The 27,767-nt window shown below is 37.2% G+C and overlaps 1 protein-coding gene across 1 annotated transcript in view; it reads right to left on the bottom strand.

Moving 5' to 3' along the window:
- LRRC7 (leucine rich repeat containing 7) overlaps positions 1-27,767 on the bottom strand; it is a 497,427-nt gene that overhangs the window by 157,810 nt on the left and 311,850 nt on the right. The window contains exon 8 of the mRNA XM_060089953.1: positions 20,751-20,814. Coding sequence (XP_059945936.1) covers positions 20,751-20,814 — 64 coding nt within the window. The remainder of the gene's footprint in view (positions 1-20,750; positions 20,815-27,767) is intronic.

Raw genomic sequence — 27,767 nt, 5'->3', positions numbered from 1 at the left:
AGCTCACATCCTAGTTAGGGCAGGTGGTTAATCACAATGCAAATGAAAGATTATGTAATTATTACATTAAAAAATAGAATAGGCTTGTAAGCCAGTTTCAGGGACCATAGGGGATGGAAAGAATCAATAGTATTGGATGCACTGAAACTACAAGTTAGCCTCATTGGGATCTGAGGAATTAAAATCCCTTTAAGACAATATTCATCAGGAAGTAGAGGAGGTAGAAGGAAAGGTTGTTCTCTGTGACCATGCATCTACATGGATAGGGACAAGTATGACATAAGAAAGAAAGTAATGGGTGCAGTGGAGGTCCCCTTTGAGGGGCATTTATAGGAGGGAAAGATTATTTCTAGCTAGTAACATAAGGAAATTTTTGAGGAGGTGCTTCATTGGAGCTGGGTCTTGAGGAAGGGTAAGGTGTACAAACTATAATATAGACATGAGCATGAAGGAAAGCAAGGATATTCCAGAAGGAAGAATTAGTACAAGCAGGGACACAGAAGAAGGAAAGCAAGCTGAAGGCAGGGAGAATAGCAAGCAGTTTAATTTGGCTTAGAAAAGGGTATGAGAAGGATAATTTTCTTATAGTTGTGGATTTAGGGAAACACTCTAGGAAGGTAAACCAGACCAGATCTTAGGGAACCTTGAGTACTAGACCTCAGAGTAGCATTTACTCCTTGGACAACTTGTTTGACACAATATATGTTACTTTTTATACCTTGTCTCCCCAACAAGCTTATATTTTCCTTGAAGGCATGGGCATGTTTCACGTTTCCTTCGAAATCCCTCAGAATGTAGCACAACGTCTAGCATACAGCAGAAGTTCTAAAAATTTCTGTTGACTGATTAGGAGAGATTGTTTTTGTTCTCAGAAGGAGAGCTTTCATAGCATACAGGAGGACTATGTACCACTGGGGTTTTCTTCACTCTGTTGGCACCATGTTAAGCATATGAGAAGACTGTCACTGTTGACAATCACAGAGGTCATGCTGTGAGTATGTGGAGGTGTCTAAAAATGAATAATGCAATTTTAGCCCATTGGGAACTTTACTACAGATGCATGTTCTTTTTCATTTTCTGTACATTAACTGAACATATTTTCCTAAATTTGTAAAAATGTGTACATGGAATGGAAATAAATAGTAACGACTACCCTGTAAAACAACTGTTGGAATATTTAAAAAGTAATGACGATTGTAGTTTTATTTGGGCTACACATTTAAGGAAGAAACCTTTTATATTGTTTTGTTTTGTTGGGTTTTCTTTTGCTCTTTAGAGTTAAAGAACTGGCTCTCAAATTCTTCATGGACTGTACAGCTGTTGAAGAGGGTTGTGAGATGTTTCTTCGGGAAAAGGCACGATAGCTAATCCACCCCCATAACAAATCCATATGGCCAAGACATTCAGTAAATACACCCAGACAAAACATAAATATTTAGTGAAAACCTACTACATGTATGAAAATGGTCTAGGTTCTGAGATATGTTGGTGAACAAGGGGAACAAATTCCCTAATTTTGTGAAACAAATTCTAATAAGATCTAGTAGTTTGGTGCAATTGTTCCAACAGCAACAATAGCAATAATTAGCTATATTATACAATATTTTAAAGTTTGTAAAACTTTTACATGTCTGTTGTGTTATTTTTCACAACTCTCTTCCTTTCTGATTTTGCATACAATTTTCTTCTATTTTTATCTATTTCCATAGGGTCTATTATGCCAGTGATTCTCAAATCTCTATTGCTAGCTCAGACACATATACTAAATTCCAGATCGATATTTCTAACTATGTTTTAGACATTTTCACCTATGTGTTCCAAAGGTTATTCAAACTCAATGTGTTCAGAACTTCCATCTTCTCGTATTCAACCTCCTCTCTTGCTGTGTTCCTCTTATTTCAATTAATAACAACATTACCCAACAAATCATCCCTATTACAACTAGAAGCAACAGATCTGATTCTTTGTCCCTTTTATCCACCTTCCCCTTTCTGTCATTTCTTTATTTCTTGAATCCATGGATTTTTTTCTTCATTTCTTCTGTCTTCATGTCTTAGTTCTGGCTATATAATTCGTTTCCTAAACTATTATAGTAATTTTCACTTATCACTGTGCTTAATCTGTTCTTATTAAAGTTCTAGCTCCTACCACAATTTCTAACACAGAGTAGGTTATAAATTTTAAAAAAATGTTGATTTAGTGATTAATTCGTTCTTCAGATCAGGGGTAAAATTTAAAATGTAGGCTTAAACATATTATTCTCCTACATAAAAATTTTCAGGCTGTCATTCATGAGATAATACCAAATTCTTAGCATGACGTTCAAAGACTCTAGTGCTTTTACTTCAGTTCATTTTTCTAATCTTGTCTCCTTTTATCCTACAAAAGTACCTGTATGCCAACCATATCTAACCACTTAAAGCTCTCCAAGCCTACTCTTCTGTTTCATCCATCTGTAACTTCCATGAGCTGTTCTCTCTCCCCTACTTACCTTTCAAGTCTTTCTTTACCTTGAACCTCTCTGTCTTTCACTCTGAACATCACTCTTCAGTTCTCCTATCTTATTTTCTATCTATGCATCTATCTTTGTATCTTATTTGTGTTGCTATCATTTGCATTTCTCTTATTAGGCTTGAATTTCTGAAAGGTAAAGTTTATGTTTTTTCATCTTTGTATCCTCAGTGCTTGCAGAGTACCTGCATAAACATAGTGTAAACATATGGTGAATGAATAAACAGCATGTTGATTCATATGTCAAAATGGGTTTATCTCTCACCTTTCCTGAAGTTTCACTGAAGCAAAAAAACAGAAACAAAACTGAAAACAAATAAAGGGGAAAAAATGCTGCTGCTAGTAAACAGGAAATGGTAAAACTAAGAAGCCAGAACTTAGAGAATTTTGTAGAAGATACAAAGTAAATCCAATTACATTTAAAAAATCCAGTGCCAATCACCTGTGACTTAATAAAAACCAAAAGGAGTCCCTCTGGGAAGTCAGAATTACTTGGTTTCTCTAACAAGTTCTAAAAGTTTGTGTTACTTAGTACTGGTTTTGAGAGGGGAAACTTGCAGCATCTATTAAAATGAAATATGCATAGCTAGTCATCTGGCATTTCTGCCTCTAAGAAGCCTTTCTTTGCAAATATTTGCATTTGTATGTGAAAAGTTGGTCACTGCATAATTAAAATAGCAAAATATTGGAAACTACATACATGTCCATCAATGGGTTACAGATTAAATAAATAATGTGACACCCACTGTAGGAAACCACATATAACTTTGAGAGAAGAATAAAAGATGTGCAATGACCATGATATATTCTTCAAGTGAAAAAAATGCATATGCATGTGCATGTGCACATTTGTAAATGCATAGAAAAAAAGTGGGATGACAGACATTGAATTGTATCTACCTCTGGGGAGTGGGACTGGGAGGTTGCTAAGGGGGATTTTCCTCTTTTTTCTTTTTCACTTCTATATTACCATCACTTTTATAACTAAAGTGCAATATAAACAGTTTAACAATTTAAACAAAAAAAATGTCCAGACATGGAATAGGAGGGGCTGAGATCAAAACCGGCCATAGTTAGTCCATAAAGAACAATCGAAAGACTTCTAGATGGTCAGGATTAGTACTTAGAGTTATTTCACTATCTAGGACTGCTCATTACAGATCTGGCCCATTGCCTTCTAATATGAATAGTAGGGTCAGTTAGAGAAGGAGGCAGTATTCCAGCTAACTTCAGGTTGGTATGACAAAAGCAGCAGTGAAGTTCCACTATGTGTTTATCCTCATTAGTAATTCTTCCTCCACATCTTGCAAACAAGTACAGCTTTAGCCCCTAGGAATCCCCTAACAATGGCTAGAAGAGATGGTGGGTTGAGAGAACTCAACTAGAACACCTCACAACAGGTAGCTGACCACAGCGTTGATTATCCAGGCATGGACTGTGCACTGGACATTTGTCACCTAAAGAAGGGTCTTCTGCTGCCATCCACTCTTCCTAAAGGACCCAAATGATATTTACTTGTTTGTCTTCCTGCTTTCTTACTCACCAGAGCCAGTATATAGTATCCTGCTTGAGGAGAGTGAAGTAGGGGAAGGGAAACAGAACCATATGAGACAGAATTGTTTTATAGTTGGAGAGGTTCAGTGCTGTGCTTATCTCTGGGTATAAGTCTGACACTGACTCTTGGCTGAGATAAGGGCAGTGGGATAATTAATGATTTATAATGCACTAAAGTTTGAAACTGCCCTGGTGGTACCCACTGCTGGTTTATCAGGACTTATGCCTGGCATTACAAGTCAGATAGTCTGGCTTGGCTTTGTGTACAGAAGACCATGAAAGACACTACTGGAGACTTTTAGGATGCCTCCTGAAACTAAGACTTATCATACAAATCTTGGTGATTTTATCCAGAGAGGCAGCATGTCATGTGTGAATAATGACTTTGGGAAGCTGTACTTGGAAGGCTCTTGGGCCCCTGATGTTTGCCTGCATTCTGTTTCTACTGCTTTACTGTATAATTTACATTTTTTGAAAACCTTATGTGAGAATGCTCTGTGGAGTCTCACAAATCCTTTCAATTATCTGTGTTGTAATTTTTGCAAGAACCTTGAATAAAATATAGCTGTAGTAGTTTTTAATGCTGCATAACAAATTACTGAAAATTTAGCAGCTTAAACCAACACTCATTTATTAATTCAAGTTGGTCAGAAATCAGGGCATGATGTAGTTATGTTCTCTGCTTAGGGTCTCAAAAGGCTAAGATGGTGGTATTGGCTAGACTGCGTTATCATCTGGAGCTTGGCCTCCTCTTGCAAACTCACACAGATGTGGCAGGATTCAGTTCTTTGGGGTTGTATGAAGGACGTCCCTGTTTCCTTGCTTGCTGTCAGCTACTTTCTTGTTGGGGTCACTCTCAGGCCTAGAGAGGCCTATATTCCTTGACTATGGATCCTTTCAAGGGCCCTCTCACACTTTCAATCTCTTTAATTAAGAAGAGTCCATTCCCTTTTAAGGAATAACCTAATTAGGTCAGATTCATGCAGGATAATCTCTCTATTTAAGGCCATCTGATTTGGTATTTTAATTATATCTACAAAATCCCAATAGCACTTATATTAGTGTTTGATTGAATAACTGAGAGAAGACCTCTGTATTCCAGAGGGTGCAGATCTTGGGGCCCATCTTAGAATTCTGCTTTCCTCAACTGCTCCCAATTGTTAACTGAGTTTATTAATACAGACCATAATATTGTGTTCCATGGAGCCACAGGAAGTAGAAAAAGACTCTTGGGTATGAGAGCACTCCCTCATTTTAGCAGGACAATCCTACTTTTATCTATTGTACAAAATTACAGTCTGTAGAAATTACAGCTATTATATTTTGTTTATACTTTTTATTTTGGTAATCACATCTAGGCTCATAATTTTAAATTGTACATGTACACTTGTATTTGTTTGTTTGTTTGTTTCTTTCTTTCTTTTGCCTCACTGCACAGCTTGCAGGATCTTAGTTCCCCAACCAGGGATTGAACCTGGGCCTCAGCAGTGAAAGCACAGAGTCCTAACAACTGGACCTCCAGGGAATTCCCTATACTTGTATTTCTTAAATGTATTGATCTGGCCTAAACTTCTGCCCAGACTCATAGTTAACAGCCTTCTTGACATCTCCATTTGGATACATAATAGGCATATCAAATTTAAGATTTCCAGAATAGAACTGATATTTCTCTCTAAAATTACATCTCTTGTCCTTAAAATATCTAGTTGGCTGATTGGTAAAGGTCCTCCCTTATACAAAGCTAGTCTGTACAAAATGGGAAACGTAGGTGTTTTTCAAATGTGCAGACACCAAAATAAATTGTCATAGAACATTAAGAAACAGGGAATGGCCCAAAGAAAGGAACAAAATAAATCTCTAAAAACCAACACTAAAGAAATAGAGACACATGGATTACCTGACAAAGAATTCAAAATACCCATCATAAAAATGTTCAACAAACTTAGGAAAATGATACATGAAAAAACGAGTAAAAAATTAATTTAAAAATCCAGAAACCTTTGAGCTGAAAAACATGGTAGCTGAACTGGAAAATTCACTAGGATTATTCAACAGCTGACTTGATCAAGCAGAAGAAAAGATAAGACATTTGAAATTATGCAATCAGAGGAGAAAAAGGAAAAAGAATACAAAAGAGTGAAGAAAGCTCAAGGGACTTATGGGATACTGTAAAATGTATCAATATATGCATTATGAAAATTCTAGAAGAAGAAGAGAGAGACAAGGGCAGAAAGCTTATTTAAAGAAATAATGGTTGAAAACTTCCCAAATCTGGTGAAGGAAGTGGACATTCAAATGAAAGAAGCCTATAGTTAAAAATACTGTACTGAACACTTAAAAATTTGTTAAGAGGTTAAATCTCATGTTATGCACTTTTTTTTTTTTGCCACAGTCAAACAAGCAAACAAACAAAACCCCTGCATCTTGTATAGTATTCTACTCAGAAGTAGAAATGTCATCTTTCAGTTGCTTAGTCTCAAATCTTAAACTCATCCTTAACTACTCTCCCTTTCATCCCTGACATCCCATCTGTCAACAAATCCTATTGCTTCTACTGAGAGACAGGTTTCCTCTAAACTTAATGAAGTTCAAACTTTCAGGCCCCTTACTTGCATGAACTCCTTTCCAGATCCTGGGAGGTGGCCTGGCAAAGTGTTCACATGGCCATATGTTTTTGTGCAATTTGCACAAATTTTTTAAGGTTAAAAACTTAAAACATAATTCACATATCATACATTTTACCCTTTTAGAATATAAAACTGTGTGATTTTTAGAATATTTAAAAAGTTGTTCGACTACCATAACTATATAATTCTAGATCATTTTCATCACCCCCTCTTCCAAAAAAACCCATCTCATTCTTCCCATTCTTCCCTCCTCCCCAGACCCTGCAACTACTAATCTACTTTCTGTCTCTGTGAATTTGTCTATTCTGAACAGTTCATATAGCTGTAATCATATAACACATGGCTTTTGTTTCTAGCTTCTTTCATTTAGCATGATGTTTTCAAAGTTCATCTATATCAGTCCTTAATTCTTTGTTATTTCCAAATATTATTCCATTGTATGGATATACTGCATCATGCTTATCCATTTATCAGTTAATCGACATTTGGATTTTCTTTCTACTTTTTGGCTATTATGAATATGCTGCTATGAATAGTCATGTACAAGTTTTTGTATGGATATATGTTTTATTTTATTTTTATTTATTTATTTTTTGCGGTACGCGGGCCTCTCACTGTTGTGGCCTCTCCCGTTGCAGAGCACAGGGTCTGGACGCACAGGCTCAATGGTCATGGCTCACGGGCCCAGCCGCTCCACGGCATGTGGGATCTTCTCGGACCGGGGCACGAACCCGTGTCCCCTGTATCAGCAGGCAGACTCTCAACCACTGCGCCACCAGGAAAGCCCCGGATATATGTTTTAAATTATCTTGGGTAGTGTGGTTGGGTGAATATTGTGTTGGCTCCCCACAGATATGCACATCTTACTCTCCAGGGCCTGTGAATATATTACCTTACATGGACAAAGAGACTTTGAAGATATGATTAATTTAAGGATCTTGAGATGGAGAGATTATCTGAGTGTCCCAATGTAATCATAAGTGTCCTTATAAGAGGAAGGTAAGAAGTTCAGAGAAGGCAGAGAAGGAGATGTCATGACAGAAGAGAAGTTGAAGTGATGCAAAGAAGGGGCTGTGAGCAGAGGAATGCAAGTGGCTTCTAGAAGCTGAAAAAGGAAAGAAAATGGATACTTCTCTCAGAAGAACACAGCCCTGATGACACCTACAGAACTTTAAAATAGTAATTTTGTGTTGTGTTGTATGTATTGTTTTAAGCTGCCAAATTTGTCATAATTTGTTACAGTTCAACCACAGGGATCGTATTTTGGAACTTGGAAGTGGGTTACTGCTGCAACAAATACCTAAAAATTCAGAAGTGGCTTTGGAACTGGATAGTGAACAGAGTTGGAAAAATTCTAGCTAAAAATGCATGATCAAAAAAGCCTAGATTGCCTTGAACATGCTGTTAATAGAAATATGGATGGTAATGAGTCCTCCTTGTCTCTACCAAGGAGGACTCAGAATGAAGTGAAGAGCATGGTACAGAAAATCTGTATCTTCTTAGAGAACATCTAAATGATCATGAAAACACTGCTGGTAGCAATGTGAACTCTAAGCCCTCACTACTAATGAGGACTCGGAAGGAAATGAGGAACACGTTAACATGGAAAATGGAGTAAAGGAGATCTTTGTTATACAGTAGCTGAATTGTATCATACACTTATGTGGAAAGCATAACTTGTATGAGGTTAATTTGATATTTAGCTGAAGAGATTTCCAAGCAAAATTTTGAAGGTATGGCCTGATTTCTACTTGCTATTTGTAGCAAAATACAAGAGGAAAGAGTAAATTGAAAGAAGTATTAAGCAAAAAGAAACCAGGACTTGACTTGGGAAATGTTCATCCTATTCAGACTACAAAAAAATGCTAAAATTAGGAGATTCACTACCAGGAAAGTGTGCTCTGGAAATAAAGTCAGGGTGTGCTGAGGCAAACTTTTCTAAGGATTAAAGTGCCTTGTAAGGATCAAAGTGCTTAGGTAGGTGTTTCACGGAACCTGTTAGACATCTTAGAAGAAGCCAGGAATAGAGATGAGATTATCCAGGAAAGAACTGTGAGGAACCTCTTGTGCAGTGGAGAAATCTTCAAGATATAAATGGGAGACCCACAAGGCTCTTTAGACTGTTGTATCAACAGAAACACTGCCAGCAAGGACTGAAAGGAATAGAGAGAGGACAAAATAAAAGAAGACTGCCAGACTCCTAAAATTCTATAAGCAGAAAACAGGCTGATAAATCTACTCAGCTGCAAACCTTGCTTTCCTACCAGGAAAAGGAAGAATGATGCAGTGGGTAAAGCCAAAGGCACAGAGCAATGAGTCTTGAGCCACAGAGTTTATTCCCTCGCCTTGAAACCTCCTGGAGTTTGCGTGGGTGCATTTTGATATTGGTTTTGAGTGAAGAGACTACTTTTGTCCTTCCATTTTTTTTCCCGTTCTGCATGGGAATCTCTGTAACTGTTATCCTATGCTTATTGCACAATCATATTTTGGAAGCAGATTGACTGTTTTCTAGTTTTACAGGTCTACAGATGGAAGGTGATTTGGACCCAGGATAGATTGTATACAGAACCTTACTTATGCCTAATTTAGATGCTTTACATGATGAAATTTGGGACTTTTGAGCTGATGAGATTTAGATGAGATTTTTGTACATGAGTTGATTTTGTAATGAGTGAGAATTTTGGAGAACTTGAGTTGGGGTGGATGCATTTTCAAGTGGTTAAACATGAATCTTTAGGGACAGGGACCTTACTGGTAGGCTAAACAATGGGCTTTCAAAGATGTCCATGTCCTGACCCCTGAACCTGTGAATATTCTACCTTACAGGATAAAAGAGAATCTGCAGATATTATTAATTTAAAGATATTGAGAAAGAGAGATTATCCTGGATTATGTCAGTGGTCCCAAAGTAATCACAAACGTACTTACATGAGGGAGACAGCAGAGTTGGAGAAGACAGAGAAAGAGATGCAATGATAGAAATAAAATCAAAGTAGGAGACATAATGACAGACACAGAGATTGAAGTAATGTGAGAAAGGGGTCACTAGTCAAGGAATGTGAAAGAGAGGCATGGACATATATACACTACCAAACGTAAGGTAGATAGATAGTGGGAAGCAGCCGCAGAGCACAGGGAGATGAGCTCGGTGCTTTGTGACCGCCTGGAGGGGTGGGATGGGGAGGGTGGGAGGGAGGGAGATGCATGAGGGAAGGGATGTGGAACAGATGTATATGTATGACTGATTCACTTTGTTATAAAGCAGAAACTAATTTAAAAAAAAAAGGAATGAGGTAGCCTCTAGGAGCTGGAAAATGTAAGGAACAGATTCTCTCATGAAGTCTCTAGAAGGATCAACGCCCTGATGACACTTTGATTTTAGGATTTCTGACCTCCAGGACTATGAGACAATAAATCTGTATTGTTTTAAGCCACCAAGTCTGTGGTCATTTGCTACAGATCAGCAATAAGAAAGGAGTACAGGTATGTGCCTAGGCCTGAAATGCTAGGTAAAATTAAGATCTTTTAACTATAATTTCTACCCTGACTTCCACTATGTTGCAATTTCTCTCATGTCATGTGGTGATGGAATGGCCACAGGCATTTTGGGGAGACAGATAAAAGGGAGTTACATGGAATACCTTTAGTATAGATTTAATGGAATATATTTATATGGTTTGCAATCATGTCTCCACGTAGTTAACCTGTTGTTAGCCACCTAGAGTAGAAATGGCTTCCAGAAATACTTTGTTCATTGTGTCAATTCCCCTGACCCTCATGACATGAAGGTACAGGGCCAAGGAAAGTATTGGGACATGAATATGTCCTTTGGTTCTCAGTGTGTAGGTGGATGAAGAGAAACAAGGCTTGAAATGTAGGGAGTCAGAGGTTTTCCCAAATTTGACAATCCTAGAATTTTACAAGCTGTATCAATGAAAAATTGTAAAGATGAAACAGATGTTTCCAAATTATCAGGAATAAAAACCATGGTAGAGGAAAGCCTGGATTATTTTTCTATTATCACTGTAGAAAATGATATTACAAAATATTTGTCATGTGAACAGACTGTCAAAGAGCATGAGGCCAACGTGTAGGGGGAAAAAAGAGTATCACAGATATGTGCTATTATGTTATTTTTTCTGGATTTAATGATATTTATGACATTTGTCAGCTTTTCAAATTGTATTCTATTAATTTTAATTTGTAATTTAAAATTCATAGCTTCTTTTTTTATCTTAAATAAACATTCACTTTTATACTTAATTATGTATTCCTAATTTTGTATTATTTTTTTGAAAGAAGGTGTCCCTAATTTACAAGTTCAGATCCTACTTCTGGCTATATCTTTAATATTTACCCAGAAATCCGTCCTTCTTACCACCCCCACTGCTACTGCCCCATTCCTGGACACTGCCATGTCTTGCCTATATTATTGCAATAACTTCCTAACTGGTCTCTTTGACTCCACTTTGACCCACTTTCCATTCATCCTCAACACAGCATTCAAAGTGATCCTGATAATATCATGTAATGCAGTGTAATTAAGGTAACATATTACAACCAAATGTAGTGTAATGTAACATGACAATGTATGTCAAACCATGGGTTCTACCTGTTCAAAACCTTCCAGAGGGTTTCCACTTTACTCAGAGTAAAAGCCAAAATCCTTGAAATGTCTTACAGGATTCTACCTCTCCCTGTGCAACTACCTCCGAACTCCCCAAATTAACTTATCACCTACTCTTCTCACTTACCCTTCTCCAGACCTTCTAGTCTCCTTGCTGTCCACAAGTCAGGCCTGCTTTCATGTCAGGTGCTTATACATCCTGTTCCCTCTGTTTAGAATGATCTTCCACCCAGATATTAGCATGATTTGCTCCCTCGCCTTCTTTAAGTTTTTGCTAAAATGTCACCTGCTGAGTAAAGCTTCCCTGGCCACCCTAACAATTACACTCTCCATACATGCATACACAAACACACCCAGACCCACACACCCACACACACACTGCCTCTCTCTCTTTCTCTCCATCCTCCTTTCTTTATATTTCTCCTTAGCATTTTCATTGTCTTCTGGGTTTGGTTTGTTGTGAAACCTGAAATCAAATAAATTTTTTATTGATTCAATTTCAGATAATACATCCAGATAGTATACATTTCAGCATATCAATGAGGAAGATGTCATTTTGAATTTGATTACTTTAAATACAGTTTTTGTTAGTTTTTGGATGATTCATAATCCCTATTCACAACTCAAGAATATTCTTGGGTTTACTCCATGATTACATAATACACTTATTTTCCTTGTAAAGTGTTGATTATAAATTTGTACTCTTATTTCACATAATTTTCCCTGGTTCAATCAGAGAGCATTTCTTTTTTCTTTAACTTCTATTGTTGACACTATTGAAAGAATCACCAAGGCACTTGACTACATTGAGATATATGCCATTCTTAGAAAAATCTATTTATGGAAAGGGAAACAGAGCTAATTAATTTCATTTATAGTACCCAGTCTTATTGCAATAATAAGAAATGGCAATGAGAGAAAAACTGCTTCCTTTGAAAACAGAGGCCAAGATAACTTATTTTATTGCTAGGAAAAGGAAAGCTTAAAAACAAAGAAATGAGTTTTTTGCTTTTGTTTTTTTTTGTATGTGCAACATTAGAAATTGCTTTTTAAAGCCCTCGGTCAACAGATGTTGTACCTGTAAAAGCGGAGACCCCAGTTTGATCCTCCTATCTAAAAACTCCATAATTATTTTCAGACATAAAACACCTTTTAATTGAAAGATTCATCAAGGATTCCTTTCAAATTCCACTGTTGGTGGAAATACAGTTTTAATTTTTGGTCACAGTTCTAAATTTTGTACTTTAAAGTTTCATGGAGAAACTCATTTAGAAGTATGTTTTAAAGTGAATTGAAATTGATTCCTAAAAGGATAGCTAATTATGGAATGATTGTTTTTCATATAAACTAAGCATTTCCTCCACCTCTATTATTGCTTAGTTTGAATCAAAAATTTTCAATTTATGTAGGCATGATTCTGATGAAGAGAATTGACTTAACTGTTTACTGTTAAAGTCAAATGATTCATTCATTCATTAGAAACAGTTATCATGAGCCAATTGGGAGTTGGTACTCTGCTAGGGGCTGGGAAAACTTTCTGGAGAAAATGATGCCAAAATTGAGTTGGCAAAAATAAACATTTGTTTTATTTTAAATGTTTAAGATATTGTCTTTTAGCTGTGGCTCACTTTTCTAATATTCTACTTCGTAATTCTGAGGTTAACTACATTTCTTTTTCTTTTTCTTTTTTTTTTTTTTTTTTGCAGTACGCGGGCCTCTCACTGTTGTGGCCTCTCCCGTTGTGGAGCACAGGCCCTGGATGCGCAGGCTCAGTGGCCATGGCTCACGGGCCTAGCCACTCCGTGGCATGTGGGTTCTTTCTGGACCTGGGCATGAACCCATGTCCCCTGCATCGGCAGGCAGACTCTCAACCACTGTGCCACCAGGGAAGACCTACATTTCTTTTTTGATAGGTGACTCTGCATCAGGCCCTGATGACTGGGTGTACTGCAGCGTGCTGGAAGGCTAGAGAAGGCAGAAGGGACTTGCTCATTCTACTTACTTCCTGGGCATTTAGTATCTCAACAGCAGCACTGCTCCCTGCAGTGACAATAAACTCCAGCAACAGCAGTTGTTTTCAGCTTGTATTTTTTCCACACAATTAGAACTAGCCTCATTAGCTCCTTGAAGACATCAGATGACTGGTGCCCCTATTTAGAGGTCTGAGTGGCAGCTTCAAGTTTTCTTAATTCCTTACATTACCATCTTCCATTTGTCCCTTAAGCTAGAGGTGGTAGCTGCTTCCTAGAGTTATTATATCTGTGGTCCTTCAGAGTCTGCTTTCTGTCTTTCCAGTTTTCTAGTACATGATTATCCATTCCTTATATTAAACTTTCTTTGTTAAATACTTGATATACTTTCTACCCCCTGCCTGGACCTTGACTGATACAGAAACTGATGTGTCTCCATTTTAAAAATTAGTTTCGGGCTTCCCTGGTGGCGCAGTGGTTGAGAGTCCTCCTGTCGATGCAGGGGACACGGGTTTGTGCCCCGGTCCGGGAAGATCCCACATGCCGCGGAGCGGCTGGGCCCGTGAGCCGTGGCCGCTGAGCCTGCGCATCCGGAGCCTGTGCTCCACAACGGGAGAGGCCACAACAGTGAGAGGCCCGCGTACCGCAAAGAAAAAAAAAATTAGTTTCATTTCTCAAGTTTCTCTTGATAACCTCTGGCAATGTCTGTGATCTATATAAATTCTATATGTGTATACACGCACGCAAAATCTATGGCCTCAGTAGTTTTACAAATTCAGGAAATAGAAGCGTTACTAATTAGGATGTTTTAAATATCTTCCCTGAAAATGGGATGGCCTGTTATAAGATGACAGATTGTATTTTTATTACTCTGCTCTTTCTTATAAGCTTTACTTGAGGAATAATTAACAAAATTTTATTAGTAGGTGTGGCAAACCTACATTGTAATTATCTATAAAGGAAATTACCGGATATGTAAATATAATGCTTGCCCCAGGTATACATGCATCCTAGTTAATTAAGAATGAGCACACCGGGGCTTCCCTGGTGGCACAGTGGTTGAGAGTCCGCCTGCCGATGCAGGGGACATGGGTTCGTGCCCCAGTCTGGGAAGATCCCACATGCCACGGAGCAGCTGGGCCCGTGAGCCGTGAGCCATGGCCGCTGAGCCTGAGCATCCGGAGCCTGTGCTCCGCAACGGGAGAGGCCACAACAGTGAGAGGCCCGCATACCGCAAAAAAAAAAAAAAAAAAAAAAAAAAAAGAATGAGCACACCTTGGGCAAACTAGGGAGTTGAAATCATTGGCTGTTACACTACTGGTAAAGCTTAATTTAATTCTAATCAATTTCAATTACAAGTTAAAACAGCACTCAGCTGTTTCAAATTTCTATGAAAACACATTCATATTATTTATAAAACCAAACAGGTAGTCTGTACAACTATTGGCATTTCTTCTCCATTATTTTGCTCAGAGTGACTCCATTCTTTACTTGATTTATCCATTTGATATTTTTGTTTGATGCTATGAAATAAAGTGAAAAAAGTCAACAGAAACAAATTCAGTTTGAATATTGAGATTAGAAATTCTTGCTTAGTGTGACCTGCAGCCTTATTAAGCATTTAAAATAGTGACTTGTATAGTGCAGACTATTTTTTAAGTTTTTCTATAAAGAAGCTTTATAGAATATAAATCCTCTAATACAGTCCATGGATAGCTGAATTTATGAAATCTTTTTATAAAGATGGCTTGACATACTGTTTCAAATATTAGATAGTTAAAACGATGCTATTGGGACTTCCCTGGTGGAGCAGTGGTTAAAAATCTACCTGCCAGTGCAGGGGACATGGGTTCGATCCCTGGTCCAGGAGGATCCCACATGCTGTGGAGCAACTAAGCCCATGTGCCACAACTACTGAACCTGTGCTCTAGAGCCCATGCACCACAACTACTGAGCCCACATGCTGCAACTACTGAAGCCCACGCATCTAGAACCCGTGCTCTGCAATGAGAAGCCACCGCAATGAGAAGCCTGTGCACCACAAGGAAGAGTAGCCCCTGCTCGCCGCAACTCGAGAAAGTTAGCTCACAGCAACAAAGACCCAATGCAACCAAAAATAAAAAAACAAAACAAAACAAAAATGATGCTACTCATTTCCTGATGAATTCCCTGAACTTTTAAATTCAATCCATCTTTACATGTGTTTAAAAAATGTTTTTTTATCACAGAAAAATATATATTTTTTGCTCTTTAAATATTTTTGTTGCTGTCATTTAGGTGTTTTGTTTTTTAAAATACATGTTTTGTTCTTTAATCCAGAATTTGAATGGTCTGTAGTTTAGAAATATCTCTGTCAGTAACTGACACATTAAATAGCTCAAAGAGTTGAAAATACTCTTAAAATGATCTCATCATGATGCCTCAAACTCTGGAGAATGAATCCTGGCTAATTTTAGGTGCAGAGGCAGGAAGACTTTCTTTAAGGACATGAATAGATATTTTAAAATTACTCTTTATCTGATTACTTTTCCAGAAAAAACTTACAAAATAATTAATAAAATGGTATTTCAAAATCACTTATTTCAAAATCACTCATATTCATATTTAATCCAAATTCCAGCAGGAGAGACAGAAGATACAGTTAAAAGGCAACATTTGAGGAGATAAGGACTGTTAATTTTTCAAAACTGATGAAAAACAGGAACTCATGGATAAAGCACACAAGAATAATGTATACCAACCTCATGTATGAGCACAGATGTAAAAAATATCCCTGACAGGATGGAACTGAATATAGTTTATATAGAAGGTCATGATCATCGTTATATCATGATCATGGACTCTAAGGCATACACAGACCATTTCCCAGTCTGCTTTTAGCCTCCTCTGAGCCGACCAATTTTCTCTTTCTGGCTTGCCGAAAAGCTTTCTTATTTTGCTTCTTATGACTGACTCTTTTGATGAAGGTTCCCTTAGCAGAGTTTTTGGGGGCTCTAAGTGACATTTTCCTGTATGCCACAGTCCTCTGCTTTTGAGGGAAGGGGGGGATGAAGAAAGGAAGTAAAGGAGCTGGAAGCTGGAGCTAGTTTTGGGGGATGGTCAACCATGACCCCATACTATTATTGGATCCATCCTATCTCCTCGGGGCTCTGCTACTCAATCTGCTCCATTTTCCAGTATTCTGATTCATGGTGATTTGCTTTGGGGCTCCATTATTTCCTGCACCAGTTCAGGACAAATAGCAATTCTTAGTTCATTGGAGAATATATATATATATATATATACCTGAAATATAATCCTGCCATACAGCTTTTGGGCCCCATGATAATCACTGAATTTGTTTTAGGGTCCCTGACCATTTCATGACATTGGGATGTTACTAATTATTGTAACAGTGTGAAGAATGTACTATATAGAGTGTACAGAGGATTTTTAAGGATTGATGCTATCCAACTACACACATCAACCTACTAGTGTCCCATCTCTGACCAGGCTCCAAATAATGCTCATATGACCTCATTAAAAGAAAATGGGGGAAGGGAGAAAGAATATACTAAAAATATTAATAATGATTATATATGGGGATGAGGTCACAGATTACTTTTACTATCATCTTTATACTTCTTTTAACTTTCTAATAATTTTAAATGAGCATTTATTAATTTTATATTGATAAAAAAGCCATGAAAGAAACACACATAAAAAAAGTTTTAAGAATCTATTATGTTCCTAGCACTGTGTCTATTATCTTCTAGTGGTTATTCCTGTAGAAACATAAGATAATTTCTTTTGTTTACAATCTTTTATTGTTACAAAAGCATCCATAAGGAGATATTTCTACTTCAAACCTTATTTGGGATATGTACATTGCTCCTCTGGCAAGCAGACTTCTGTTCTCTTCATTAGGTTTTCTCATTCTCATTCTCTCTTTTTTTTTTTTTTTTACTTACTGCCATCTCTTCACATCTGTCTCTTTACCATGACACACAAAATGAATCATCTAATAGTAATCTCCTAGGTGTCAATATCTAGTTACAGATTGGAATTTAATTCCCTTTCCTCCATATGATCTTGGTTCTAGAGGCCTCTTATCAGAGCAAATTCTCTTATTTTCACATTAAAAATTGGTACAGCCACTATGGAGAACAGTATGGAAGTTAAAAATCTACAAATAGAACTACCATATGACCCAGCAATCCCACTACTGGACATATACCCCGAGAAAACCATAATTCAAAAAGAGTCATGTACCAAAATGTTCATTGCAGCTCTATTTACAATAGCCAGGATATGGAAACAACCTAAGTGTCCATCATCGGATGAATGGGTAAAGAAGATGTGGCACATATATACAATGGAATATTACTCAGCTATAAAAAGAAATGAAATTGAGCTATTTGTAATGAGGTGGATAGACCTAGAGTCTGTCATACAGAGTGAAATAAGTCAGAAAGAGAAAGACAAATACCGTATGCTAACACATATATATGGAATTTAAGAAAAAAAATGTCATTAAGTACCTAGGGCTAAGACAGTAATAAAGACACAGACTTACTAGAGAATGGACTTGAGGATATGGGGAGGGGAAAGGGTAAGCTGGGACAAAGTGAGAGAGTGGCATGGACATATACACACTACCAAACGTAAGGTAGATAGCTAGTGGGAAGCAGCCGCATAGCACAGGGAGATCAGCTCGATGCTTTGTGACTGCCTGGAGGGGTGGGATAGGGAGAGTGGGAGGGAGGAAGGTGCAAGAGGGAAGAGATATGGGAACATATGTATATGTATAACTGATTCAATTTGTTATAAAGCAGAAACTGACACATTGTAAAGCAATTATACTCCAATAAAGATGTAAAAAAAAATTGTTACTGTCAGAGAAATAACAGCTAGTCCCACATATATGATGAATAAAATTCAAATATTTGATTAAAAGTAAATAACATTAAAAATGTGAAGTTCCAGAATTATACTCCCCCCAACCCCACCAAATAACTAGTATCAAATAAAGCACCCCAGTAGAAATGCAAAAAAATTTAAGAGACTTAACTTTGTGACAAGCATAAAATATTGGGAGTTCAAAAGTAAAAAATGTTTTTGCTCAGATAACGATTTCTTAGACATCAGAAGCATAAGTCAAAATATGTGTATTCAAATTTTACTTTTAGTAAGCTTATTTTCAAAAAATAAACATGCCCTATTCAACTTTGTCGATGCAAATATTTATAGTAAAATATTGACTCACAAAATATCCATACAAAAGGCTTGCAAAATTATATACCTGACAGAATTGAAATTCGTTTGAAACATACATTGTGTTTATTATAGATTCTCTTGCATGAAATTCTTTCAAAAAGTCTGTGAGATATATGGGTTTGATACCCTTATTTTATTGAAGAGGAAGCTGAAGATAGGGAGTGAGCTATAGACTCAAAGGTACCTAGCTAACCAGTGATGGAGTTGAAAGTTAAACCTGAGTCATCTGAATCCATTGTCCATGTTCTTTCAATTACTAGGCCAAGCTACATGTCTTCATGGAATCATGGGTAGATCCTAACTTCTTAACAACTAATTTAAAAAACTTCCAATATAAACTAGTTTTGCCACTGTTATTCACCACCTTTACGTCTCTCTATACTTACACTAATAAATATTTCCTTTAAAAATGCCAGAGGTACATTAAACTATGTACTGGGTCATTTTGCTTTACTGTGTTGAGGCCACCTTGCCAGCTGCCCAATAACAAAGTTGGGTGCATCCAAAGCAGAGCAAGCTTGGCGGTGCGATGCAGCAGGTAGAAGGAAGCTCTGAAGTTTATTTTTATTGGACCTCTTTCAGTTTGCCTATCATTTGGACTCTCAGAGCCTGTAGACTTGCTATGGGGTCACTATTAAGGTTATGGCTGGTGAGGTTCCTTCACAACAGAAATCGGGGATAGACTTCCAAGCATGGCGCTGGAGGGAAGACAGGACAGAGACTTATGCATGTATATGCAATGGTAACTGGGTGATGGTGCTGCCAGCAAGAGGAAGATGGCCAATGCTCCCAGGGGGTATTGCTTGAGCCCAAAGAACCAACTGGCAGGTTCAGAGTTGCAGATTTAACACAGGAGGCAGTATCAGCTGCAGACATCAGCCCAGAGGCCAGCACTTCTGAAAACCAGCCTGAGGCCAAAGGGTATCTTTTCCTCATGTCAGAAAGATATGTACCTTCCTTCACACTCACTCAAATTCCATCTTAAGGTCACAAGCAGGGGAAGGCAACAGGTTACAGAAAATTTCTATGCAGGGAAGATGAACACAACCTAAAGGAACCATGTAACTTCTAAAATTAGATTTAACTTCTAATCATAGAAGAATAGAAGAATAAAAGTCAGTTTTTACCCTCAATAAAGAGCTGATAGAGGCTGGGACAATGATCAAATTAGTTACGGTCAAAGTAAAACAAGTTAATTTTTTTGCACATTCAAGTTGTAGTGTGAATTATACCCTATCACCCCTATACATTGGCATTTACTGAGAATCACTTTTTCCAGGCCCTGTACATTTTTTTAGTTAATTCTCGTACAAACCTTGGAGGGGAGGAACCATTATAATCTCCATTTTATAGAAAAGGAAAATGAGGCTTAGAGAGGTTAAGTCATTTTCACAAGGTCATGTAGCTATTAACATAGCTGCAAAAGAAAAGCTGATTACTCACTTAAATGTTTTAATTTAAAAATAGTTAAAATATAATTTAGGTGAATTGATTTTTGAAATTTGAAGATGTTCAAGTGGAAGACCTCTGAGTAAAACAGGCTGGGTCTGCTGGTAAAAGAGTATTTTATTTTTAATTTGCATTTGAGATTTTGGTTTTCAGGAACATTTAAAGAAAACTTAAGCCTAAAAGGAGTAGTCAAAATTCTGTCAATTTTGCTGGCAGTGAGGTCATAACATATATTCACTAGAAAGACACTTTCAATACAATTGGAAATAAAAGGTCATTGATTGCTCCTCTCATGCTATGCCCATTAAGCAGCCAAAGCAGAAGTCTTCAAGGTATGGACTCTGAGTTAATCAAGTCTTGGTTTAATTCCTGTTCAACCACATAAAAGCTACGTAAGTCAGTGACCACTTTGAGCTTGTTTCCATGTTCCATGGCAACATGGCAAATCAGGATTAAATGAGGCAACATATATAACACTCTGAACATGGTGCCTGCTATATAGGTGGTGCTCAAAACTGACAATTTGCATCTGCCTATCCATACCCTGGCTTTTTAAAGTTAATCCTAATATTATTCAATTCCCTGTGGCTTACTATATAGATAAACAATCACTTTAATTCCAGATTTTATTTCATTTTTATATTTAGCAAATGTAAATGTGCACCTGATGATTTAATGCCTGGGGTTATAAAGACAGAGAAAAAGAAATAATCCCCTGGGATATATTTATCAAATTTAGAAAATGCATTCGCTTACCAGCTCACTGAATTCATTATTGCCTAGGTCAAGTCTTTCCAACTGGGCCAGTTTGTGCATTGACCTATAACAGATGGAGAAAAATATTATTGTGAGGCAGTGCATGACACATTGCTCCAAAAGACATTCCATCCACCTCCCCATCAGATTTACCTGGATGTATAGTGCACAGATACGGGGGTATTTTTTAGGGAGAAGTAAGTTGCAAATATACAGTAACGTATGCAAACTGCTGCCTGAAAACCTTTAGTAGCTTACCATATTTCCAAATGCCAGTCTATGGATGGAGTTCCGGCCTGGATGCTTAATGAAAATCTGGGAAGCTTGTTAAAAATCTATACCAATAGGAGGTACCGATTGGGGCTCCAAAATCCATACTTTTAAGAAGCCCCACAGGTTTGGAAACCAACGGATAAACCCAATTCTTAGTAAAGTGTTCTAAAATTCCATAATATGGCCACAAATTCATCATCAATCTTGTCATTTTTCACTTCCTTAAATGAAGTTCTGTTATAGCAAAACTTCTTTTTTCTTCTTTTATTGAGGTATAGGTTGATTTATAATATTATGTAAGCTTCAGATGTACAACATAGTGATTCACAATTTTTAAAGGTTAGATTCCATTTATAATTATTATAAAATATTGGCTATATTCCTTGTGTTGTACTTTATATCCTTGTAGCTCATTTATTTTATACACAGTAGTTTGTACCTCTTAATCCCCTACCCCTAACTTTTGTACTCATTGTCTCCTAAACATATTGGCTTGAATGATGCTGCAGCTTTGAACAACCTTAAACCTCGGGCAAGAGTTGGTGCCAAAGATTAGACATACCTTAGCACATGCCATGTGCAATCAGCATTTACCAAACCATTCTCAAGTATAACATACAACATAAGAAAAGAGAGCATTTTTCTGATTTTCAAGTTTTTTATCTCCCTACTAACCAGAATGCTGTCTACAAGTCTTGACTATACAGAAATTCTGGAGGCATTGTTGACTCAAATCTCAAAAAGTTTTCGTTCCTTCACCTTTAAAATTCATGTAATAATTATCTTATAGGGCTTTTATGAGTAGCAAATGAAATACTATTGTAATTCAGACTCTGGCAGGCACTCAGAAATGCAAAAAAAATGTGTGTACTCTTTCTTCACTCAGCAACTGTTATTGAAGGATTATTATGTGCTAGACAATCTTCTGGGGCCTGGGGAATAGCACTGGATGAAAACAAACAAAAATTCCTCCTTGAAACTACTTTACACTCCAGTGGAGATGATAATGACAATAAATAAAACAATTAAGTAAAATAAAATAATATACTAGAAGGTTATAAGTACTATGAAGAACACATAAGAAGAGGAGGAAGATAGGAAGAATGCATATAACATGACTGCAATTTTTAATAGGGTAATCAGGTCTCACTGAGAAGAAACTTGAGCCAATGCTTAAAGAAAATGAAGGAGCACCATAGTGCCTAGACTCTGCAGCAGGGACACGTTGCTTGCTTGAAGACATCTTAGGTAACCAGTGTGGCTGAAGTAGACTGAGGGACAGGAGAAGTAAAGAGATGATATTGGGGAGTTAGAAAAATGGGGTCTTATAACCCAAGACTTTGGCTTTGATTTTGAGTAAGATGGAGGGTCACTGAAAGGTTTTGATCAAAGGTATATTGAAGTGACTTGTTTTAAAAGGATACCTATGATTTCAGGCTTGTAGACAGACCGAGGAGGACGAAGGTGGAAGATGGGAGATCAAACAGGCAGTTAATGGAAAATGCCAAATGAGAGGTGACGGTGGTCCGGTCAGGTTGGTGGCAGTGGAGGGGGTGAGTAGTGGTTGGATTCTGGACATATTTAAGATTAGATTCAAATGTTTTGTTGATGAAATGATTGTGGGGAGTAAGAGAAAGTAGAGTCAAATGTGATTAAAAGTGTGTTTTGGTCTGAACAACTAGAAGGATGAAGTGTAATTGACTGATGGAGAAGACACGGTGAGCAGGGTTTTGGGTTCATCAAAAGCTTGGTTTTAAATGTTCTCATCCTTGTCCATCCCCCCTCAAATTTCCTCCCCAAAAGATAAATATGTGAAGTGATGGATGTGTTAATTAATTAGATGAGAAGAATCCTTTCATAATGTATACTTCTATTAAATCATCACAATGTACTTTAAATATCCTACAATTATATTTATCAGTTATACCTCACCTCATAAGGTTGAAAAAAAATGTTAAATTTGAAATTTCTATTGTAAAGCCAACTAGAGATGTCAAGCAGGAAGTTACATACACAAGTCTGTAGTTCAGGGAAGAAGTCCAGGCAAAATAGATCATTTGAGCATGGTCAGCATACAGATGGTATCAAGCCTTGAGCATGTGAGATCACCAAAGGAATGAGTGTAGATGAGAAGATAATAGATCTAAGAAGACATGAGGATGAGCCAGGAAAGAAGACAGAGAAGCTACTAGGATCACAAGAGAAAAGCCAGAAGAGTGTGAAGAACTGGAAGCCAAGTAAAGATGGCATTTCAAGTTGGAAGAAATAACAAATTGTAAGAAAAATTGATGATATACCTGAGAAATGACCACTTGATTGAACATGTAGATTAGTGATGACTTTGAGAAGATCAGTTTTCTGTTTTAAGCTTTTGCTAATGCTTTTTCTCCCGTTCAATATGCCTTTATCCATACATCTTCAATACTCTTTATTCAATAACATAAACATACTGATTTCCTACTATCTCTCAACTTTTAAGGTTATCAAGATGAAAGGTGTTTTTCCTATTATCAGGTAGCTCATAATCTTGAAAGAAAATGGTTAAGACAGTGGGCCATGTTTACCCAATAGACTAAATGCCATAGAAAACATATGTGTAGGATTCTAAAGAAGTGCTTTTTCAGCATTGGGGAGTGGGAGTAAAAAATAGGAGACTCGGGCTTCCTTGGTGGCACAGTGGTTGAGAGTCTGCCTGCCGATGCAGGGGACATGGGTTTGTGCCCCGGTCCTGGAGGATCCCACATGCCGCGGAGCGGCTGGGCCCATGAGCCATGGCTGCTGAGCCTGCGCGCCACAATGGGAGAGGCCACAACAGTGAGAGGCCCGCGTATGGCAAAAAAAAAAAAAAAAAAAAAAAAAAAAGAAATAAGAAATAATATGTAGACAAGGGCCAGATCATGAGATCATCCATGTTAAACAAAGAAGTTTGAGTTTTACGTTGAAGGCAATGGAAACTTTAAGATTTAGATAGGGAAGATATATCAAATTTTTATTTTAGAAAGATCACTTTGACAGCTTGGAGTGGTGTGGGAAATGTGGAGAAGATGTGCTAGCAAAAAGGTCAAATAAAAAGAGTGTCCTGAAATCTATGTGGGATATAACTGTGGCCAGAAATAAGACAATGGCAGTGTGGATGATATGGTGGGAACTATAAGGGATGCATTGGTGAAGACATACTTGGTAATGATGATAGTTGGTTGGATGTGGAAGATAAAGAAGAGGAAGGAATTGAAGCTAGTTTCTGGATTGAGTAGCACTGTGGGAATGTTGCAAAGGAATAAATCTGAGGTGGAGAGAGTTGGATGTAGTGAATACTTTTAAAAATACTATAGAGAATTTGAGGTGAATGTGTGAGTCCTATGTTAGGAGAAAATGTGTGTGTGTGTGCACACGTGCTCACACACATGCACATGTGCGCCTGTGTAAGACTGGAGCTCAGGTGAAAGGTCTTGACTAGAAATAAATATTTGAAAAATAAATAAGTGATGTTTCTTGTCTACTCCATCACAAAGTTATCTCTCCTTTTAAGCTCACATACTATCTGCTTTCTTTTCCATGATTTATTTGGCATTGGTCACTAACTTTCTTGAATTGTTAGTTTTTTCATATATATATATATGTTTCCTTTATGTTTCAAGATGCCCAGAAGGGTCTGTGTGGGATCACTAGCAGTCCAAAGATGGTTGTGAAACATTGGCCAGCATTGTAAGAACATCTGACTCACCTCTTGCCAAACCTATACCACTGGATAGGTGCTTCTAGGGGAAGGGGTGGTAGTGGCTGTGCTCCATGAAGAGAGAATTAGATTTTCTTCTAAGCCTGGGAATACTGAGGAGCAGCAGATTATCTCAAGCTTTGTTCCTAGACCACATTGTAGTCCAACAAACAATGAACACCAAAACTTTGGGAACCAAGGTGAAGGACCAAGTGACCAAGTATGGCAATGAATGAAAAATGACCACAGGAGTAGTAAAGCCACCTGCATTTGACTTGACCATGTAGCCTTAGGCAAAAAGTATTCTAGTGAGAACCATCATGAGCTGAAGACCAGAAGCCTTTCCACAACTTCCTGTAGTTCTCACTATCTCCAAGATGCGTATCACATAAACCTGAGAATATACATTTTTTCTAGCCATGGTGGTTAAAGAGAAAGACACAATTATTTTTATTAAATGAAGACATGAATGATGTCTTGTACTTGAGTGTCCTAAAGTAAATTTTATTGGTTCTGGGATTTATCTCTTTTTTCTAGGCTAAATATTGGTGACGTCTTAAATCATTTCTTACATGATGGGGTTTCCAGAAACCTAAACACCCTGATCATCTTTATCAAAGCTTCTCTTCCAAACAGGATGAGATACAAACCTGGCACTTTTGTTTTTATAGATAAAGCTTTACTGGAACATAGTCCTGCTCATTTGTTAACATATAATCTATGGCTATTTTGCATTGCAATGGCAGAATTGAGCAGTGAGACAGACCATATGGACCACAGAATCTGAAACATTTCTATCTCTGAAGGCCAACTGGCACTCAGAATTAAACACTGTTCTTCAGACGTGGGCTGACCAAGACAATGTATAAATGTATTTATTATGTCTTATGTTTCTATTAGTGTAGTTTGTTTGATTCCTTTTGTATGGGGATAGGTAGCCTCTCTGCCACCTCTAAGACTTTTTCTTTTCCCATCCTAGTTTTAGGCTACTGCTTTTGAAATCTTTGACTCATAAATTCATACGTAAAAACTATATTTTAAGTTTATAACATAGCTTCCTATGATTCCTTTGCCATTCTTATGAATGAGCAACAATTTTCCTTTTGTTTGCTCTGGAACAACAATGACAAAAGGCTTTCTCATGAGGTTTTCTAAACTATTTCCTGAAGCTTATTTAAGTTCTGTTGTTTAAAATATCTTTTCTTCTATTTTAATTTTATCTCATTTTATTTTCTTGATCCTAGTTTCCATTAATTACTATCAGCAAAGTTTCATTCTACCATTACATTCTTACTTCCATTTTTAAAGTTACTTTCCAATATGATTTCTTACATATCTTTAAAATTTTACACTCTTATCTCTGCTTTTTGAAAATGTCATTCTATATTATTTCTTACATTTTACACCTTTCAAAATGACTGTCTTTACCCACAAGATTTTAGACAGTCTGTAATGCAGCCTGTTGCTTTTCTTGTTCGTGTGCTAGTTACTAAACTATAATCATTGTCAAATTGTCCAAAAAAAGTTCCTTTTAGATGAAATATGTAATAGGTTTTTAATTTAATTAGGACACAAACAAGTAAGGCTTTGTCAGAAAAATAAAATAGAACTCATGGTATTTTTATGTTAGTAGTGTTTGTGAGCGTTCATTCATTCAATTTGTGCTTCCTTATGGCAGGTGTCACGTGGACACTGAAGTTACAAAGATTTCTGGGATGCAGGGTTTCTCAACCTTGGCACTATTGACATTTTGGGCCAGTTAATTCTTTGATATAGGGGACTACTTTGTGCACTGTAGGATGTTTAGCACATCTTACATAGTCTCTACCCAGAAAGACCTATTTTTAAAATGGGAATGACATTTCAATGAATAATTACTTCACAGGGTGATAAATGCTAGGATAAAAGTATGTATAGATTGCCATAGGAGCTCAGAAGAAGGAACATTTGACAGTTTGGTAATTATGGAAAACTTTAAGAAAAGGTGAAGTTTGAGCTGGGTTTTGGAGAACTTTGTTATATGAGTCATATATGTGAAAAGAAAGAATGAAAATGCTCAAAGAGTACATCTGAAGCTGAGGTTTTTCTGTGATTATAGCTTAAGTCCACAATACTAACATGTATCCTTAAAGAATGTAAGAGACTTTGGTCCAAAGTGAAGAAATTCTAAAAATTCCCATTAGAGTTTCTTGCACGAATCCCTGTCATTCTATCCTCACGGCTGGATAAGGGGACACCTGGGATGCAGCTATCTTGTGCCCTGTAGGATGTTTAGCAGCATCCAAGGCCTCTACCTACCTAATATCAGTAGTACTCTCTGCAGTTTTCACAACCACAATGTCTCCATGCATTGTCAAATGTCCCCAGGGTAGAGGTTAGGGAGGCAAAATTACTTCTAGTTGAGATCCACTGTGCTAGAGGAATATTCCAGGCTTTTATCTCCTCTCCTTGCTGATTCCTTGGAGGGTGAGCCTCTTATCTCCATTTGTTTACCTCCTTACTCTACTAGGTGGGGTCCCATGTGGCCTGTTCTTATACACTTCAAGCAGCCTACTTGATTATGTACTCATTTGACTGTACTCCTTTGTCCTTACAGTAAACACATGTGGGTCTGGGGTCTATCTCTATGTCCCAACACAGGAATCTAACTGGTGTGACTTCCCCTTACAAATGGCTTGAAGGCATGATCACTGCCATAAGTTAGGGAGAAAATATCAGGACTTGTTACAGTTTGGGTCACATTCTCTATCAGTTATGCCTACAATTTGATCATCTCCTGTCTGAACCGAATATCTTTCTGATTATTTAGATTCATTTGTAAAGTTCACCTAGTTATCTGAATGAGCAAGTTCTAATGAAATTGGTTGTATTAAATGATGTTTACCAACTTACGTTCATATTATATATGTAAAAATTGTAGAAATGTATAAAATTTCCATGATTGTTACATTTAACATTGCTGCTTCTCTTGCCTGTAATGTTATAACTCATAAATCTTCTCATAGCTGGCTCCTTTTCAACTCAGCTCA

Source organism: Mesoplodon densirostris, chromosome 2 (assembly GCF_025265405.1).
Source record: "Mesoplodon densirostris isolate mMesDen1 chromosome 2, mMesDen1 primary haplotype, whole genome shotgun sequence".
NCBI classification, from domain to species: Eukaryota; Metazoa; Chordata; class Mammalia; order Artiodactyla; family Ziphiidae; genus Mesoplodon; species Mesoplodon densirostris.
This window is presented reverse-complemented; position numbering and strand designations above follow the sequence as displayed.